Raw genomic sequence first — 20715 nt, 5'->3', positions numbered from 1 at the left:
CACTGGGTCTTAATACTTTCCGAATGCACTGTATCGAAGTTGAAAAAAAAAGTTTAATCAGAAATGACAAAAATAATGGTTTTGATGAATGACAATGCTTTCTATAGAATATCACACAACGGATATGGCATGCCAAACTATTTAGTGTTTTCAATATTCGTTTTAATGCTAAGAGTGTGAGGCTGTATGATAATTAAATTATACAAGTGAATGGTTATCTAACTACTTCTAATATTATTTAATGTTGGAAAAGCTGCTGCTCCAACAGTATTTATTGGGAACACTGGAGGATCACTGAGCTCTCCACCCTATAAGCCACTTAAGACAGTGTCTGTCTGGATGGCCCAGAGGCATGCAGTGCTTCTTCACCCTCTTAGACCTGGCTTCAAGTAGTATTTGAAATGTTTGTTATAGTTTAGCTGTGTCTTATTGGGCTTGTCTGGAGCAATGAACCCAATAGAATAGTCCCATAAGTACAAACCCTGCAGATCTTACACCCTCAAACAACATGCTCAAACAAACACTCATAGTATGTAAAAGTAAACAAATACTATTTGAACCTTGGTATGTACCCTTCCCAGTCTAACCAGCTCTTATTCTGCTTTGCATTCATCCAGAACAGCTCACGCCAGGACTAAAGGTGACGCTGCTGACCAGGCTGGTCAGTCAGCCAGTCAGGACTCCGACATCGCCAGGGCAGTGGCTAGGGATCTGTCCCCCAACTTCCATCAGCCAGGTAACCCAACATACTGTACCCAACTAGGCCCCAGCATCTATCTATCTCACAGCCCCTTGTAATAATCCCCTTTGTCCAATTTCCTTTGTGTCTGGGTTGTGGGTTTCTCTTTATCTTCTGTCTGGGGCAGATGTATATGCAAATTTTAAAATGCTAATCTATTTAGGGAGGAACATATAATTAGTATAATTTACCTTGGGGTCTTTTTTATCCTCAGAAAGAAAATGTCATTTTTGGGGGGGGACACCAAGTGTCACAGATTTATGAGTACAATATTTTGTATTAGAGTGAACATGTTTCTGTGGCAATGATGTATGTATACGTATATACTGTACAGCATATTCTTCTACAAAGTAATATCATTTTTTCTGCAAGATAATTATTTAAATATATAGATCGGTACTTTTGTCAGCCTGCTTAGTTTTATGAAAGGGTGGTTCTTCAGTGATTGTGTTACATTCTAATGCATGTTCAGCTCCTGTATGCATGAAGGTCAGTGGGCTTATATCATTATGCTTTTTGAGCATTCCTCTTTTTACCACATGGTCTTGCTCAGGTCTGGCCCATATAGCCTTGCTAAATCTGTGACACTTGACCTGACATCAGGATAGTGTAGATCACTGACTCCTAACAACCAGGTTCAATAGCCAGCCTGCTTGTGATCTGTAATCTATTTCATTTGAATGATTCCTTAACTTTTTCTTAATGCCCCATAAATGTCTTAATTATTTACCGTTGTGCTTTGATGAGCTTTTTATGAACAACTGCTGAGCTTGTAGAGATGTAGTAAGTGATCTTAGCACTTGCTATTAATAGTAGAACAAATGTAATATTATGAACCATGATTCCATTTGATTACACTGCTTGCGTCAGAAAGGTGTTAACTTCGTTGGCTTGTGGGCTCATGTCAGCTGTGTTACAGCGTTGGCCTCATCAGTGGTCAGGAGAATGTCGAGAATGCTTGGAACCTTTAATCGGAATCATAAACCAACAGGACCAGCTTTGAAACTCCATTAAGGAACAAATACTCGATATGTGAAATCATGGACGCAGAAAAGGCATCCTAACCATGAGCTAACTGACAGTGAATAAATGTGAATTTATCATTCACCAAAAGCAACACATACATAATATGTAGGTGTGTGTATCTCTGTATCTCAAATTAGGATTCATCACTAAATACTTGAGTGTTTGTTGATAGTGATATAAACACACAGTATTCATTCAAACGTTGTGATATTAGATCACTGTGTATATGCTACAAATTGACTAAGTATAGATAAAAGGACTGTATATCATGATAATAACGTCCTTCCATTTTCTAGGCCCTGATTATATAAAGCAGAGGTTCAACGAACCGATAGAACCTATTGTTCAAGAGGAGAAGAAAGAAAAGACCCCTTCAAGTAGCCCTCATTTCTACCGTAAAGGCACAACCCCAGACAACTCTCCCACCGCGAGTCCACAGTCCTCTCCCCCACCAACACCCCCGTCAACACATACCCCGGAGCCCAAGAAGAGCTTCTTCAGCAAGCTCGCCCCCAAGCCAGGGAAAGAGAACAAGACCCCCGCAGCAGAGAGCCAGCTCCCGGTCATCACAAAGGCAGTGTCTAAGACATCGTTGAAACAGGAAGTAAGACAGGAATTGCCTCAACCGAAACCGTTCAAAATGGAGGAGTCAGTCCCCATCAGCCCTGGCAATGGACAGCTGCACACTGACACTGAGTACCACGGCTACTATGTGAAGGCAGACGTGAAGATCCCTCAAGACGAACCTGAGGACGTAGATGAGCATGTTACCCCGTCCGCCCTCACCCGGATGCCACCGCCAGCAAAACCTATGGCGCAGTACAGGACACCCACCCCAAAACCTATAGCGCCAAAGTCGGTATCCAAAGAAAGCAAACCTGAATCAAGACTTAAGAAACTAGATTCGTATAAGCCAAGAAGTCTAGCAGAAACTAGGAAACAAGCCAGCTTGGAGATCACCACGGATTTCGTAGAGGAAGAGTCAGTAAGTAACTAAATACTGTATGATGATGAAAATGGGAAAACTGAAGCAAAGATAAATAAATGTGTCATTTCAGAACAACGTGTGAAACATCAAAGGTAGTCTAATATCTTCAGTGATAATGCCTAGCTAACTTTAAAAATGCCATTTTTGAAATGTTCTCCTGAATCTCTTTTCTACTTCACAGGGTCCAAACTCAATACTGGTTGCCCTTGTAATGCTGTTGAATATTGGTCTAGCAATTATTTTTGTCCATTTTTTAACCTGACGAAATCTGAACTGAGGTAAGAATCAACTCAATAACATCTATTCAGATGTTATAAATTGTAGAGCATTGTGATACAGTAATTTATGTTCCATGACATTTTTAAATGTAACATAAAGTAAAAGAAAGAAAGATACAGTAAGCCTCAATGTGATTCAACATAACTATTGACCCTCCTACTGTTTTCACTCTTCAGTGAACTCATCAAAACTAGTGGCGCAGGCCCCTATCTCTGCAGTTGCGTCAATGGCCTTTAAAAATGGCGCCGGTCAGGCACAGACACAGGCAAAGAAGGACTGGAAATAAGAGTGAAACACGGGAGAAAGATGAGAACAGGACCATTCGGCCCCGACGCTGCCCCGTTTTGCTGGCGATGATTTGTGACACGCTTAGGTTCTGTGAAATCTGAAGCAAGCAGTCATTGCGAAAGCAAAAAGAAATATCTGCTGATCCAAGCTGTTACCAGTCAAGTGAGTTGCCACTCCATCTGCCCTGACAGGGGGAATTTGGAGGGGTGGGGGGGGGGGGGGGCTTGACAGGATATGTTCGGAGATGCACTTTTAGTTGACGGAAGCTAACAGCTGCCTTACTATTTTGCCATCTGACGTTTTAGTGGGTAGAGGCAGTGCACAAGGCTGCCAGAGGAATGTGTTTCGGCAGGCTTTGCTGCCGTGGGAGTGTTTCTCTGTGTTTGCTATAATATTCACTTGGTACATAAGAAATCATATTTTTTTTAAAGTCACACTCACCAGTCTTATTCCATTCCCCAGCCTTATCTAACTTCTCCTGTTGAGACATGCTTGTGCGTGGGCCGTTTCAAGTGCATTTGTTTTGTGTATTTGTTAGTAACTGTTCGTTTTTTCATGTTTTTTCCTTTGTTTATCCTTAGGTATTACAAATTATTAAGAGAGCGTTTTATTTATTTAAGTCTAGTCCATGCATTTCTCAAACTTTTTTAAGATCCTTCAAATCCAAAAGGAATTTCCCTAACGCCTATGCTACACAAAGCACTTCTCATTTGAAAGAAATTGAAATGTTTAATTCCAGTTATTTCTACATTGTCAAATTTGAGAGTAATGTATATGAAATTGAAGCATCTTAGCAGTATACAAACACAGATTGTGCGTTAACTTTTGACTAACCAGCTTGTTTTTTACTAACCAGCTATTGGCTGGCTACATGTAACACAAACGTATGAGATTACATAGTGAATCAACACTGATTTGTGATTGAAAAAAAAAATGACATTTATTTTCTGATTAAGGGCTAACTGGTGATATTGAATAACTTTCCTCGTGATTCAAGTTGTATCTATCTTTAACCAGCCACTGATACGGTTTGTTAACGTAGCTACTCATTGACAGTGTTATTTCTGCACACTGACCCTATATTGCATCAAATGAGTTGTTTGTAATTTGATTGATTTTAACATAAAAAGCAAAAGGGCTGTAGTTTTGGAAGTGGGTTGCACTTCGTTAGATATTTTTCTTTTTTCATTGTGCAATCAAGGATCAATGTCCCCCAAAAATAGTGGTCTAAATTGTTTTGTGAGATAAAGGCTTAATGGTTAATTTTGCAATTGTACATTGTCAAATGGAGGCATAATGACTTGCCAACTTGATTTCTTCTTCCTTTGTTCAAATTTGTATTGATTTATTGCCACATGAATATGACATATACAGTAGATTGGCGCATGAAGAGAATACATTAGAATAACGTGATTAGTTTGGTTTGATTTTAATAGGAAAATATGCAATTGTGTCTTGTAGAATATCGTTGAGGAGTTGTTTGATTTAGTCATATATGAGTAAACTATTTGTGCATGGGTTGGTTGATGAAATTCACATTTGTTGCTTAATAGTTGAGTCTTTAATTTGGCCCGAGCCAACACCCCACCAACACTGGACCTCATCCTAACTTGCACCGTTGTGAAAGGAGTCCAATGCTCAGAGCCCCTTTCTGCAATTACACCTTGTTATGTGTGTTGAATACATTCAGATAGAGTAAATGGTTGGCTAAATGTTTAGATGAGTATCTGTCAGGACTGTTAGAACATTAGAATGTTCCAGTTTACCTTGGGGAAGACAGAGGAGAGGGAGTGCATTGGTCTTAAATATGAAAGTCTAATTACTGTATTTTGTCATCAATGTATTATTAATATTTTTTTGTGCCTAGTTAGCTAAGCATGAAGATGTATTTTTATTTTTGGAATAATAAATGTTATTTTTTCTCAGTTAAAGTTGAATAAATAGAATGAAATGTATCATATTTATAAAAGCGTACATTTTAGTTAACTGTTGACAGGTGTAGGAGATGCATTTTCACTGGTTATGGTAACATTTTCATTGCAACATTGCTAAGAGTATGGTATGAGGAGTTGAAGAATGTGTTAGTTGGATTTCAGGGCAGTAACATTGCGATGTTTTACAGAGGTTTGGTCATAGACTGCCACAGAGAGTATGTGAGATGGGAAGAAGACAGTATCAGAAGGGAAAATGCCTCCAGATATATTTATTACTACTTCTCTGAATGTCAAGTAATAAAGAACACTTAGAGCACAGCGTTAAAGAGCACAAGCAACGTTCAAAGTTGAAAGTTCAACGATGAATGATCAATAAATGTATTTTTCTTGTCTAAACTGTATTTGCACACAGCTATGTATAAGGCTATTTTCTACTAATTGTACCTGATGCTCCATACATTTTTTTGCCCAAAATGACGAGCTGTTGTTACTTTTTACAGGCAAAGTAATAGTCGTTTTATGTATGATTGTATTTTTCTAAAATGTGTTTTGGAAAACTAGCCTGTAAACTTTTGGAAAAATGTAACTTACCATTTGATAGATATTTTTAATTTGTGATTTTAATATCAATTCTATATTTATGAACTGTTGCCAGGCTTACAAAGAACATCACTGAATACAAAAACAGCATGAAGCTATATTGGACAACGAGTTTTGATATTTATGATCTTCTGACTACAATGATTTTAATGGATTTTGGGGCAGTTGTTCCCCCCATTAAGAATTAAAAGAACATTTACATCATTTTTTATGTGTCTGTCCAATTTTGTGTGGGGGCTGCTTTCTTTTGTCCTTCATCAGAAGTTGGATCAGTGAAGGTAAGGAGGCTATCTGAAAAGAGACATCATTTGACCATAGATCTACATGTGTTAGTGATATCCCACTCGGTTTCATGTTAACGTTGTATGTTTTATTGTTCGCACTCCAAAACCCTGGATGTAGCACTTTGAATTACGGTCCATTGTTTTTACTCAAGCCTACTGATGTAATACTTCAAATGATTAAACTTCATTTTAACGTTGGTGGTGAGAGGATGGGGGGAATTCCCCTTTGCCCTATGGCTGGCCTGCCATAGCAGAAGGGGTACTATTTTATTAGGAGCAGTCTAACCCCCCCTCCCCCCAGAGTGAAAATTGGCCCTGGTCTCAGGGATTGCTGCGGTTATCCTGAGACTAAAATAGTGTACAACAGCTGCTGCTGGGAGAGTGTCACATTTGAAGGCAATGGAAGAGGTTGCGGATTTCTCTCTGTATGTACTCTGCTCACATCGCAGTGTGTATCAGCGAATGGAAGGAAGGTCACTGACAAACTGTTTTTGATCCATTCTCTTTGTGTTTCCAGACAACCACTGTAAGTGACAGCGGTTCAGTGGAAACAGGCCCATATAATGAATGTATTGCAGCCATGGCAACTCCTTATACTGTTCCTCTAGGGGAGAAAGCCTCCTGAGAGTCCATAAGCTTTAAAGCACTAAAACATTTCACACTGAGTATTCTATTTTTCTGTCCCCACTGTCCACAATTTTCTCAACAGTCATTACTCCACGCATAAGCCTGATTGACCATACTGAAATCACAACAGGAGTACGATTGACATGTCTTTAACAAATCCTGCATGCATGTACTCTCCATCCCCTTGCTACACAAGGAACATGTAATGTGAAAAGCATACATGGCAACTGGAAAGAAGCAGCAGGATTATAGATGATTCTGGCATTGCATCTATTAACTTATGCCAGAAACATAATTGCACTTACACTGTCGGGAGACCTGTTTCAGGCAATCCTACGCAGGTGTTATTTTATTTCCAAAAGCCCTCCCATCCAACAATCTCTTAACTAATCTACTGGTCTCATCTGATCTTTGGTCTTGGCTGAAGTCTCGAACAAAAAGAAAGGGTTCGTAAACATAGTCTGTGTGCAATTTCAGAGATCTTTTTTTTGTGGGAATAGCCAAGGTCAAACAGCGTAAGTTACAGGCGTATTGCTGGCATGTGAACGGGAGACAGTGACAAACCCCAAACATCTCCAACTATACACACACACACACTCATATTTCATCACTTCTTGTGTGGGATAACAGACACATTCACTTTTCACCAAGTCAACTGTGTCAATTCTCATTGTGCTCAAAGTTTAGAGCATTTGTTTATTTATTCAAGGTAATATATACATTAAAATCATATTAAAAGTATATAAAATAATAACACACATTTCACATGTATTCATTAGTTGAAGGTGTTGAAAGTCTCATCACATTTAAAACTTAACTTCATAAAAAACATGCTCGGAAAAAGTTGCTTCTCCGCCCTGGTCAAAATGGCAGCCGTTACAGCTGGTAATACATTCTGGGGGCCTGAGGAGGCTCCTTAATTAACCCTGCCCACTCCAGCCCATTCACCCCCCAACTCGCATGCTTGTTCTGCTCCATTAAACTTCAATCCCCCCTTTTCCCCAATAGAGCGAGATTGATAGGCCCTGGGGGTCAAAACTCTGAGGTCGTCCGGTCTGCACGGTGGCACCTGCTCTTCCCTGTCAGGAGCGCAACATTGCCCCCACCCACCGGCTGCCTGCGGGGCTGCTAGCTACCACTTCAAGCCCACTGTCAAGTTCCTCACAGCCAAGGCACACTTTATACACTGCTCAAAAAAATAAAGGGAACACTAAAATAACACATCCTAGATCTGAATGAATGAAATAATCTTATTAAACACTTTGTTCTTTACATAGTTGAATGTGCTGACAACAAAATCACACAAAAATAATCAATGGAAATCCAATTTAGCAACCCATGGAGGTCTGGATTTGGAGTCACACTCAAAATTAAAGTGGAAAACCACACTACAGGCTGATCCAACTTTGATGTAATGTCCTTAAAACAAGTCAAAATGGGGCTCAGTAGTGTGTGTGGCCTCCACGTGCCTGTATGACCTCCCTACAATGCCTGGGCATGCTCCTGATGAGGTGGCGGATGGTCTCCTGAGGGATCTCCTCCCAGACCTGGACTAAAGCATCCGCCAACTCCTGGACAGTCTGTGGTGCAACGTGGCGTTGGTGGATGGAGCGAGACATGATGTCCCAGATGTGCTCAATTGAATTCAGGTCTGGGGAACGGGCGGGCCAGTCCATAGCATCAATGCCTTCCTCTTGCAGGAACTGCTGACACACTCCAGCCACATGAGGTCTAGCATTGTCTTGCATTAGGAGGAACCCAGGGCCAACCGCACCAGCATATGGTCTCACAAGGGGTCTGAGGATCTCATCTCGGTACCTAATGGCAGTCAGGCTACCTCTGGCGAGCACATGGAGGGCTGTGCAGCCCCCCAAAGAAATGTCACCCTACACCATGACTGACCCACCGCCAAACCGGTCATGCTGGAGGATGTTGCAGGCAGCAGAACGTTCTCCACGGCGTCTCCAGACTGTCACGTCTGTCACATGTGCTCAGTGTGAACCTGCTTTCATCTGTGAAGAGCACAGGGCGCCAGTGGCGAATTTGCCAATCTTGGTGTTCTCTGGCAAATGCCAAACGTCCTGCATGGTGTTGGGCTGTAAGCACAACCCCCACCTGTGGACGTCGGGCCCTCATACCACCCTCATGGAGTCTGTTTCTGACCGTTTGAGCAGAGACATGCACATTTGTGGCCTGCTGGAGGTCATTTTGCAGGCCTCTGGCAGTGCTCCTCCTTGCACAAAGGCGGAGGTAGCGGTCCTGCTGCTGGGTTGTTGCCCTCCTACGGCCTCCTCCACGTCTCCTGATGTACTGGCCTGTCTCCTGGTAGCGCCTCCATGCTCTGGACACTACGCTGACAGACACAGCAAACCTTCTTGCCACAGCTCGCATTGATGTGCCATCCTGGATGAGCTGCACTACCTAAGCCACTTGTGTGGGTTGTAGACTCTGTCTCATGCTACCACTAGAGTGAAAGCACCACCAGCATTCAAAAGTGACCAAAACATCAGCCAGGAAGCATAGGAACTGAGAAGTGGTCTGTGGTCCCCACCGGCAGAACCACTCCTTTATTGGGGGTGTCTTGCTAATTGCCTATAATTTCCACCTGTTGTCTATTCCATTTGCATAACAGCATGTGAAATGTATTGTCAATCAGTGTTGCTTCCTAAGTGGACAGTTTGATTTCACAGAAGTGTGATTGACTTGGAGTTACATTCTGTTGTTTAAGTGTTCCCTTTATTTTTTTGAGCAGTATATATAGTACCAGTCAAAAGATTGGACACACTCATTCAAGGGTTTTAATTTTTTTACATTGTAGAATAATAGTGAAGACATCAAAACTATGAAATAACACATATGGAATCATGTAGTAATCAAAAGTGTTACAAAGATTTGAGATTCTTCAAAGTAGCCACCCTTTGCCTTGATGACAGCTTTGCACACTCTTGGCATTCTCCCAACCAGCTTCATCTTGAATGCTTTTCCAACAGTCTTGAAGGAGTTCACACATATGCTGAGCACTTGTTGGCTGCTTTTCCTTCACTCTGCAGTCCAACTCATCCCAAACCACCTCAATTGGGTTGAGGTCGGGTGATTGTGGAGGCCAGGTTATCTGACGCAGCACTCCATCACTCTCCTTCTTGGTCAACTAGCCCTTACACAGCCTGTAGGTGTGGTATTGGGTCATTGTCCTGTTAAAAAATAAATTATAGTCCCACAAAGCAAAAAAACAGACGGGATGGTGTATCGCTGCAGAATGCTGTGGTAGCCATGCTGGTTAAGTGTGCGTTGAATTGTAAATGAATCACCAACAGTGTCACCAGCAAAGCACACCCACACCATCACATTTCCTCCTCCATGCTTCAAGGTGGGAACTACACAAGTGGAGATCCTCTGTTCACCTACTCTGCATCTCACAAAGACATGGCGGTTGGAACCAAAAATCTCAGATTTGGACTCATCAGACCAAAGGACAGATTTACACCAGTCTAATGTTCATTGCTCATGTTTCTTGGCCCAAGCAAGTCGCGCAAGTCTCTTCTTCTTATTGGTGTCATTTTGTAGGGGTTTCTTTGCAGCAATTCGACCACAAAGGCCTGATTCACGCAGTCTCCTCTGAACAGTTGTTGTTGAGATGTGTCTGGTACTTGAACTCTGAAGCATTTATTTGGGCAATTTCTGAGGCTGGTAACTCTAATGAACTTATCCTCTGCAGCAGATGTAACTGTGGGTCTTCCTTTCCTGTGGCGGTCCTCATGAGAGCCAGTTTCATCATAGTGCTTGATGGTTTTAGCGACTGCACTTGAATAAACATTCAAAGTTCTTGACATTTTCCGTAATTGACTGACCTTCATGTCTTAAAGTAATGATGGACTGTTGTTTCTCTTTCCTTATTTGAGCTGTTCTTGCCATAATATGGATTTGGTCTCAAACACATTAAGAAGGAAAGCAATTCCTTCTAATTAACTTTTAACAAGGCACACCTGTTAATTTAAATGCATTCCAGGTGACTACCTCATGAAGCTGGTTGAGAGAATGCCAAGAGTGTGCATCGCTGTCATCTGGTGGCTATTTTGAAGAATCGGAACATTTAAATATATATTTTTTAACACTTTTTTGGTTACTACATGATTCCATGTGTGCTATTTCATAGTTTTGATGTCAATATTATTCTACAATGTACAAAACAGTAAAATAAAGAAAATTCTTTGAATGAGTAGGTGTCCAAACTTTTGACTGGTACTGTATATATAGACCACATTGTTGGATTGCCCCAACCAAGTTTAACATTCAGTTACATATGTATTCACCTTCCAGGCCAAGGCTCTAGCCCTCCAAAGTAAACTAAACACAGGCTGAATATCATTATAATTTGTTCTAACGAAGGAGCTGTAGCTACTGCTTAGTAAATCATGTCATAACACAAGAGCAGAGATATGTTAGCTCTTAAAACAGATCTCAAGAACATTGTTGAATTAAATAAATGACTCACATGTGGCAAGGCTCCCTAGCAATCACACACACACAGTATAACATACCAAACATTGCAGCAACATAGGAACATCAAATTTAACTGATTACAATTGATTTGTTTATCAAAAAGGTCACAAACAGTGTGTGCTGGAGTTTTATATCTAAGTATTGCTCCTCCTTTGTTTGGTTAGAGCAGTGCATACAGAAATCAAATCTGTATCAGATCAGTTCCTCAATGAATGACAATACTCAGCAGCTGATAATGTGCATCCCCATGAGTCCCAGTGGAGGACCAAAATGGCCGGCTGACGGGCTGGGAGTCAGGGAGGGGATAGTGGCTTTCCTTTCTGGCTGATCCTCACAGGCTGAAAATATTTCCACGTGTTCCTGCCAGTGCCTTCAACTGGCATCATGAAAAGTCCCTTTTGTGGTATTTATTGATTTGTCCAAATAGCAAAGTATTTTTTTTTTAAGAAATAAGATAACATTTTCTGAATTACTTATTCCATAGCTACATACAATATATGTTGTTTGTTTCATGATTGTGGAATACTACACTGGCTTGTTTCTCTTTTTACTTGACTTACAGTGCACCCTAGTGGATGTAGTCATCACATCCTTCATTAGTGACTCAATATCCTGACTTGAATTTAGCGTTTGTTGGCATGAAAGAGCTTTCAGAGCTTGAGTTACTTAGTTGTCTTGCATTTGTATTTATTATGGATCCCCATTAGCCAAGGCAGCAGCTACTCTCCTGGTGTCCAGCAACATAAGACAATAACATACAGTTTAAAATACAACAAGACATTACGTCACATAACAACTTACCTGACACATTCAGTGTGTTCCCTTAGGCCACCACTCCACCACCACATATTTACAATACAACATCCATGTGCACGTGTGTGTAGTGTGTCTTATCTTGTCATCTCTGGCACATCAGGATTAGCATTGCATACATTGCAATAAACTAGTACTTGAACAACTTTGCTGGAAGCAAACTATACCTATTTTACATTACTCTACAGTTTGTAACAGTAACATCAATGCATGCAAATCATGAGAATGTCCTGCTCCACTCACATGCGTTTCCCCCTATTTCACTTCAGTTGTAATGTTGACTTTACATTTTTCCACAGTTTGGCTGTCGTCTGAATTCGTTTCAATGAAGACCTCATAATTCCCCTGTAATAAGGCAAATAAAATGTACAACACATTATTAAAACTCACATTCTTAAGAATAACATGTCTCAAAGCCCTTCACATGGAGGTGTACAATGTGAGGGTAAAATAACCATGGAGGCAAAGCTATGAGTCTTTAAAATGTTGATTTTTAGAAGACATAGAATCTGGTTTTCAACAGTAAGACTTGTACTCACTTTTGGCAACACATCATGTAGAGATTCTGCAAAGAGGATGACCATCTGTTAGTCACACCACCCACCAGAAGTGAAATTAAACAGCATATCATTTCTTACAGTTGGAATGGTGGGTAGATATTAGCATTTCTGATAATTTCCTCCTTTGAGAATGTTACATATTTTCAGATCTGTGCAAAAGCAATCTTTCTTGGATAACTTGTTCTATTTACTTCCAATTGTTATACCAGACACATACCTCGAACCCATTGTGGCTCTATTGAAACACTGAAAGTTAAAATAAAGCATATTGTGTGTTAGCTATGGTTTTGGTCCAAAATCGTTTTAACTGTCAAGAATGCAACATGACTAAAGAGAGGTGTTTAGCAAGAAACATAAAAAAAAATGAAATAGCAACTGAAATTCTCACTTATCACTGAGTTAACTGTAAATACTGTCATTCCATTGTTTCAGGGTGACATTGACAGACAAATCCTGCTAAAAGAGTATCAGAGGAAATATAAGTAATGACATTCCCAGACATCTAGTGGTTCTGGTACTTCATATGTAGTCACAGCGATATACTAGACAGTTATCTAAAACGTTCTGATTAAATTCTGTATAAAAGTTTTACATTCTTCTCTATATGATCACTAGATAAGTAAATAGAAAGGTCTTACCATGCCAAGTATACCAGGCTTCAACACTCTCTGAACAGCAAAGTTATCTTTTCTGTCCAGAAGCAGCCAAAACAACACAATAGTACCCAGACTTTGAAACATCATGGTAAAGTTGATACTCTGCAATGGTTTGACTTACTGCCGGTCTCCTGTTTTCATGCAATTAACACTGTTTGATAGTGCCCAAGCTTTCTCAAAACATCAGAAGTAGTAACTTCTCATTTTGCCCACAGAATACTGGTAGTGTATTTCTGAAGAGGCATTGTTTGAAGCAGAAGGAAGGTAAGTTACAATTAAAATCAGTCATGATATCAAAGGTGAATTTAGTGATGAAATTAATCCATAAGCTTTGTTTAAACAAATTTTATTCATGTACTCCATGTCTATACATTACCTCTTACTAGTCAAAGGAAGAAACCAACATCCCTCAAAGGTTCTCTTTTGAGGGATGTCTCAGCCTCCAGTATTTATGCTGCAGTAGTTTGTGTCGGGGGGCTAGGGTCAGTCTGTTACATCTGGAGTATTTCTCTTGTCTTATCCGGTGTCCTGTGTGAATTTAAATATGCTCTCTCTAATTCTCTCTTTCTCTCAGAGGACCTGAGCCCTAGGACCATGCCTCAGGACTACCTGGTATGATGACTCCTTGCTGACCCCAGTCCACCTGGCCGTGCTGCTGCTCCAGTTTCAACTGTTCTGCCTGCGGCTATGGAACCCTGACCTGTTCACCGGACGTGCTTGTTGCACCCTCGACAACTACTATGATTATTATTATTTGACCATGCTGGTCATTTATGAACATTTTAACATTTTGACCATGTTCTGTTATAATATCCACCCTGCACAGCCAGAAGAGGACTGGCCACCCCTCATAGCCTGGTTCCTCTCTAGGTTTCTTCCTAGGTTTTTGGCCTTTCTAGGGAGTTTTTCCTAGGGAGTTTTTCCTAGCCACCGTGCTTCTTTCACATGCTTTGCTTGCTGTTTGGGGTTTTAGGCTGGGTTTCTGTACAGCACTTTGAGAATATCAGCTGATGTACGAAGGGCTATATAAAAATAAATTTGATTTGATTTGATATCATATAATTGATACCCTACATTAACTACTAAGACATACATACATGGTTGGGATGTACATACAGGTTGGGATTCTCAATGAGGGGTCAGGTTTTTATTGGTGTCACCTCATCCTACCTCTCCCATCTCACACATACTTTCCATTCAACAGTTCAGACTGCCATTGGCATTATCTGTAGAAATCCGTTAACTCTTATTAGGTTTACTATTCAAGTCTTCCGTATCAAATGAAAAGGGCTGGTCGTAACCCATGAGGTGGTTATAGTCATGAGGAAGTGGGAACAGCATTGGATTCACAAGCATTGACTTCTTGTCGGCATAGAACGTGGTGAACATTTTGCTGACACCCGGTATCTTGACCTCACTCTGACGGAACACAGTCTTTTTCTCCATCAGAAGGATGTTGTAGGTGACAGCTGTGTACGTGTCAGTGTCATGGTTGTGGTACAGGCGAACCACATAGCCTTTGGTGATGATATGGAGGAGGATGGGAGTCAGGAATGTGAAGAAACCAATGACACCACAGAAGGCCCCCTTCAGGACAAGACTCTGAACGCTGATGCCAGTCTTCAGAAGAATGTAGGGCATCATACACAGGCTGGCTCCGCTACTGGTGTAAGAGAACATCTTCACACCTGCAACAGACAAAAAATACAATTCATGTTTAGGCCTAGTTATTCAATGATGATAACAACGTTGATGATGAGAAGATGATGATCATGAGAAATTGTTTATGGTGATTAAAGTAATACCTCGGACAGCATTGCCGAGGCTCCCTGAATAGATGAGCGTTCCCTCAGAGTGGTTCGTGGAAGATGTAGAGAAGCAGCAGACCATCCGTAGTACAGAGGCTGGCTGTACCTGGGCAGAGACAGACAAATGAGAAACTAGGCCATTTCTTTCCATACAATGCCTTTAACTGCTACAATTAGACCAGAACAAATAATGTATCAGTTTAAAAAGAACTTGATCCAATTGTTAATTACCTTTCAAATGAGATCTTACAGAGTCTGATCATAACGCAATTTGCATGGGGGTTGTAGAGATTAATTGAATCTAATGCACTTTCAAAAGTGAATGCAGTTGCACAACCAGGCCAGTGCAGATCATGCCTGACCACACCGCTCGCATGTTGATTTTGTCCACCCACACCAGACACGGTCAGGACACACAGGTTGAAATATCAAGATGAACTCTGAACCAACTATATTAATTTGGGGACAGGTTGAAAAGCATTAAACATTTATGGCAATTTAGCTAGCTAGCTTGCTGTTGCTAGCTAATTTGTCCTGGGATAGAAACATTGGGTTGTTATTTTACCTGAAATGCACAAGGTCCTCTACTCCAACAATTAATCCACAACTAAAAGGGTAAACCTAGTTCATTTCTAGGAATCTCTCCTAATTCAGGCTTTTCTTCTGACTTTATATGGCAGTTGGCAACCAACAAGGTGCATTATCACCACCAACTGGCCTGGAGTGTGGACCTCAGTTCATCTTTCAATCACCCACGTGGGTATATGCTCCTAAAAACCAATGAGATGGGAGAGGCCGGATTTGCAGTGCATCACAAATAGAACCAATGATTGAATAACATGCTGACCACACCGCTTGCATCACATGCGCAAGCGTTGAAAAATAAATGTACACATACATGCTATTCAATCATTGCTTGCACACGACAGAGAGCATCTGCATGGCCAGGTGGTAAAATAGAAATAGGTTCTATTTGTGACGCTAAACTGCAAGTCCGGCCTCTCCCATCTCCTCATTGGTTTTTAGGAGCATATACCCACGTGGGTGATTGAAAGATGAACTGATGTCTACACTACAGTCAGTTGTTGTAATGCCCCTTAAAGTTGGTTGCCAACCGCCATATAAAGTCCAAAGTAAAAATAGAACCCTGAGGAAGGAGGAATTCGGTTTACTGTTTTACCTGTGGAATAATTGTCAGAGTAGATTACCTTGTACATTTCAGGAAAAATAACAACCCAATGTTTCTATCCCAGGACAAATTAGCTAGCAAGCTAAATTACCATCAAAGTTGAATGCTTTTCAACCTGTCCCCAAATTAATATATTGGTTTGATATTTCAACATGCATGTCCTGATTGTGTCTGGTGTGGGTGTACAAAATCAACATGCGCGCGTCCGGTTTGGTCAGGGGCATGTAAATCATACATAGTTAATGTATCGAACGCAGATCCACTAGGCTAGCTAGTTAGCTAGCTAACATAGCTTCTTACAACCAAAAAGAACCTACGTAACTAGCATAATAGGGCATATATCCCAGGATTGGAAGTAGAACTATCTACCAGGCAAGTGAATACAAAATAAAGCCAAATACCTTTTTGGCCGCATCATTGAGAAACGACCTTTTGGCAGCGTGATACAAATACTCTTCGGTCTTCATTGGCAGCCTTCTACACGCGTGAGTAGCAGGCCTCCCATTTCGGAGGGCAGCAAATTGTAGACTAAACGTTTGCGAAATCGCAGTACGTAATCCACGTGCAAAGTAATGCTGAAACATTATACAATCATGAAGTTAAGCCACTTTAGTAGCTTCTTTGCTAACTGCATGCACAACAGCACTGTTATTAACCCCCGCCCCTTTCTTCTTCTGTGGCAGTGGTACGCACAGGGTTGTTCTTCTTTGAGGTTTATTGGCATACTGCACTCATACGGTGTATTGCTGCCACCTACTGTACGGGTTAGAAAAAATACTCCAAAAACAAAATATGTTTTGAATGAACAAATTCATGCTAATTACCCCCCCCCCCCCCCCCCCCCCCCCCAGACTCAACAGCCTGGGAGGGGGAACCTCTTCATTCAGTACTCCCTGTTACATTTCACCTGTAAAGTCAATGATGTCTAGCTTCTTTTATGTTTTCTAAGTTTAACTAGTGCAATTTATCACTAGCGCTATAAACGCAACAAAGTCCACCTTCTTCACCATTAGTGTGTCGGGATCCTTCTCCTGCATGGCATTCACTGCAGACTGTGGGACATCCACTACTCTCCTCTCTACTCACTCCTTCAGCTATTTTCACTGCCTCCACATAGAAGACCTGCTGGTTGGCCCTGATCCTAGTTACTGCGACCTCCTTCATCCGTACAGGGAACTCTGGGAACTCGGGAATGTGATTCCCACCACAATTACAACAACATGCTTCATCTGACTCTTCAACTACTACATATTTTTTCCTTGGACAAACACTTGCCACATGTCCAAACTTTTTACAATTGTAACACTGCAGCGGCTTCTGTACATACGGTCTCACCACATGAATCAAATCAAATTGTATTTGCGCCAAATTCAACAGGTGTAGTAGACCTTACAGTGAAATGCTTACTTACAAGCCCTTAACCAACAATGCAGCTTTAAGAAAAATACATTTAAAAAATAATAAATAAAAGTAACAAATAATTGAAGAGCAGCAGTAAAATATCAACATCGAGGCTAAATGCAGAGTCAATGTGTGGGGGCACCGGTTAGTCGAGGTAATTGAGGTAATATGTACATGTAGGTAGAGTTATTAAAGTGACTATGCATAGATAATAACAGAGAGTATCAGCAGCGTAAAAGAGGGGGGTGGGGGCAATGCAAATAATCTGGGTAGCTATTTTATTAGATGTTCAGGAGTCTTATGGCTTGGGAGTAGAAGCTGTTTAGAAGCCTCTTGGACCTAGACTTGGCGCTCTGGTACCGCTTGCAGTGCGGTAGCAGAGAGAACAGTCTATGACTGGGGTGGCTGGAGTCTTTGACAATTATTAAGGCCTTCCTCTGACACCGCCTGGTATAGAGGTCCTGGATGGAAGGAAGCTTGGCCCCAGCGATGTACTGGGCCGTACGCACTACTCTCTGTAGTGCCTTGTGGTCGGAGGCAGAGCAGTTGCCGCAGTTGCCATACCAGGCAGTGATGTAACTCGTCAGGATGCTCTCGATGTTGCAGCTGTAGAACCGTTTGAGGATCTGAGGACCCATGCCAAATCTTTTCATTCTCCTGAGGGGAATAAGTTTTGTCGTGCCCTCTTCACGACTATCTTGGTGTGCTTGGACCATGTTAGTTTGTTAATGATGTGGACGCCAAGGAACTTGAAGCTCCCAACCTGCTCCACTGCAGCCCCGTCAAAGAGAATGGGGGCGAGCTCGGTCCTCCTTTTCCTGTAGTCCACCATCATCTCCTTTGTCTTGATCACGTTGAGGGAGAGGTTGTTGTCCTTGCAAAACACGGTCAGGTCTCTGACCTCCTCCCTATAGGCTGTCTTATCGTTGTCGGTGATCAGGCCTACCACTGTTTGTGTCATCGGCAAACTTAATGATGGTGTTGGAGTCGTGCCTGGCCATGCAGTCATGAGTGAACAGGGAGTACAGGAAGGGACTGAGAACGCACCCCTGAGGGGCCCCTGTGTTGAGGATCAGCGTGGAGAATGTGTTGTTACCTACCCTTACCACCTGGGGGCGGCACGTCAGGAAGTCCAGGATCCAGTTGCAGAGGGAGGTGTTTAGTCCCAGGGTCCTTAGCTTAGTGATGAGCTTTGAGGGCACTATGGTGTTGAGTGCTGAGCTGTGGTCAATGAATAGCATTCTTACGTAGGTGTTCCTTTTGTCCATGTGTTAAAGGGCAGTGTGGAGTGCAATAGAGATAGCATCATCTGTTGGGGCGGTATGCAAATTGGAGTGGGTCTAGGGTTTCTGGGATAATGGTGTTGATGTGAGCCATGACCAGCCTTTCAAAGCACTTCATGGCCACAGACATGAGTGCTACGGTGCGGTAGTCATTTAGGCAGGTTACCTTCGCTTCCTTGGGCACAGGGACTGTGGTGGTCTGCTTGAAACATGTTGGTATTACAGACTCAGACAGGGAGAGGTTGAAAATGTCAGTGAAAACACTTGCCAGTTGGTCAGCACATCCATTATCTTTCGTCTCTCTGTGTTTTATACATTTCCTTCAATTCGCTAGAGGCTGACAGGAATAAGCATCCGAGCGAGCGAAACAGCGCCCATCTGTCTCTACGCGTAGGCCATCTTTCTGATGCTGTTTGGTCCAAACGAGTATGACAGTGTTGCCGCCTGTAGCATTGAAGGCAAGGGAAGCCAGCGAGCATCTGGCCTCCCTTGACAAAAAAATAATAATACCAATTTGCCAATCAGCGTTGAGCTATACTGAGTGAGCTCAACTGTGAATGGTCCTGGCGTACCAAAAAATGTGTCAAGGGAAGCCAGCTTGGATTTGGCATCACTCCTATCAAATCCCATTGAGTGCATAAGTCATTGTCAGAAAAACTTGAATTGCTGCATCTCATTGTGTCATTGTCCTCCGGTGGCTAGCTAGCCAGCCAGCTAAAATTGGCCCTTTCCTAAATTAGCCATGGATGGAGATAGGGATTTGGACTTGTGGTTTTACTTAATTCTCCGTACTGGCCAATGATTATAACGGCGATGCTGATCCAACCATTAATTCATACATTGTTGTGCCCCTGGTCTGAGAGGATGGAAGTTCAATATGTAGCTAGATGTAGAAGACTATTGTTAACTAGCTAACGTTGCTCATGAATGAAGGTTAGGCTAGCGAGCAAGCACTTTAGCCAGGTAGCGTAGGACTACAAAAAATAAAAGCTTGTACTGTATGGCAGAGTGATAGACCGTTTCGTCAACATGAAAGAGATGAGGATGGCATTGGTGTTTCTCTACAAGTAGCATGAGTCAACATGTTTTTCAACCTGCACACACACACACACACACACACACACACACACACACACACACACACACACACACAGACACACACACACACACACACACACACACACACACACACACACACACACACACACACACACACACACAAATCAGAACCATGGACAGCCACATCATATTTATCTTACGTTGATTGAACTAAATTGTTTTGGTGATCTTTTAGTTGTCACTGTATTAGACTAAGCAGAGGTGACTTGATGATGTTGACATTTTTAAGTTGAAATGGTGCTGGAATAGTGGAGGCAGCTCCTGTTTTCTTTGCGACTTGCGGTAACCCTCTGTGGTTCTAATCAATAGTTGTTTAGTGGCCCGAAAATGTCGGAAACATTAACTTTCTTGACCATGCTGTGGGCCATGTAACTGTCTGTTACTGTACATGCAATATGCTTTGTGGACTTCACTGGACAAAGGTTGCTATCCGGTTTTGTAATAAAACAAAGGTGTGGTTGATTTTATTCTGCCACTGTCTCGGCCTTTAGGCCTCTATATCACAGTCTCAAGACATATGAATTAACTGGTTAGAGAGCAAAAAACTCAATTATCACAACAAATAGTTTGGAGAGACGGGGGGACGGGGACGGGGGGGACGGGGACGGGACGGGGACGGGG

At 41.8% G+C, this 20715-nt stretch overlaps 2 protein-coding genes across 2 annotated transcripts in view; one reads left to right on the top strand and one right to left on the bottom strand.

Annotated features, from left to right (window-relative positions):
• The window catches only part of LOC106569229 (junctophilin-1), a 29609-nt gene extending 23551 nt beyond the window's left edge, over window positions 1-6058 (top strand). Inside the window, exons 3-6 of the mRNA XM_014140386.3 lie at window positions 618-736; window positions 2062-2750; window positions 2935-3031; window positions 3209-6058. Coding sequence (XP_013995861.2) covers window positions 618-736; window positions 2062-2750; window positions 2935-3015 — 889 coding nt within the window. The 3' untranslated portion in view covers window positions 3016-3031; window positions 3209-6058. The remainder of the gene's footprint in view (window positions 1-617; window positions 737-2061; window positions 2751-2934; window positions 3032-3208) is intronic.
• Window positions 6059-13629: 7571 nt separating this feature from the next.
• On the bottom strand, window positions 13630-16969 carry tmm70 (Transmembrane protein 70). Its single transcript, NM_001140712.1, is given in 4 exon segments — window positions 13630-13717; window positions 14343-14982; window positions 15100-15208; window positions 16693-16969. Coding segments are annotated over 3 exon segments (741 nt in total). The 5' UTR covers window positions 16876-16969; the 3' UTR covers window positions 13630-13717; window positions 14343-14533.
• Window positions 16970-20715: the final 3746 nt, after the last annotated feature.

Source organism: Salmo salar, chromosome 14 (assembly GCF_965601325.2).
Source record: "Salmo salar chromosome 14, fSalSal1, whole genome shotgun sequence".
NCBI lineage: Eukaryota > Metazoa > Chordata > Actinopteri > Salmoniformes > Salmonidae > Salmo > Salmo salar.
The sequence above is the reverse complement of the archived record's forward strand: the minus strand, read 5'-3'. Positions and strand labels throughout refer to the sequence as shown.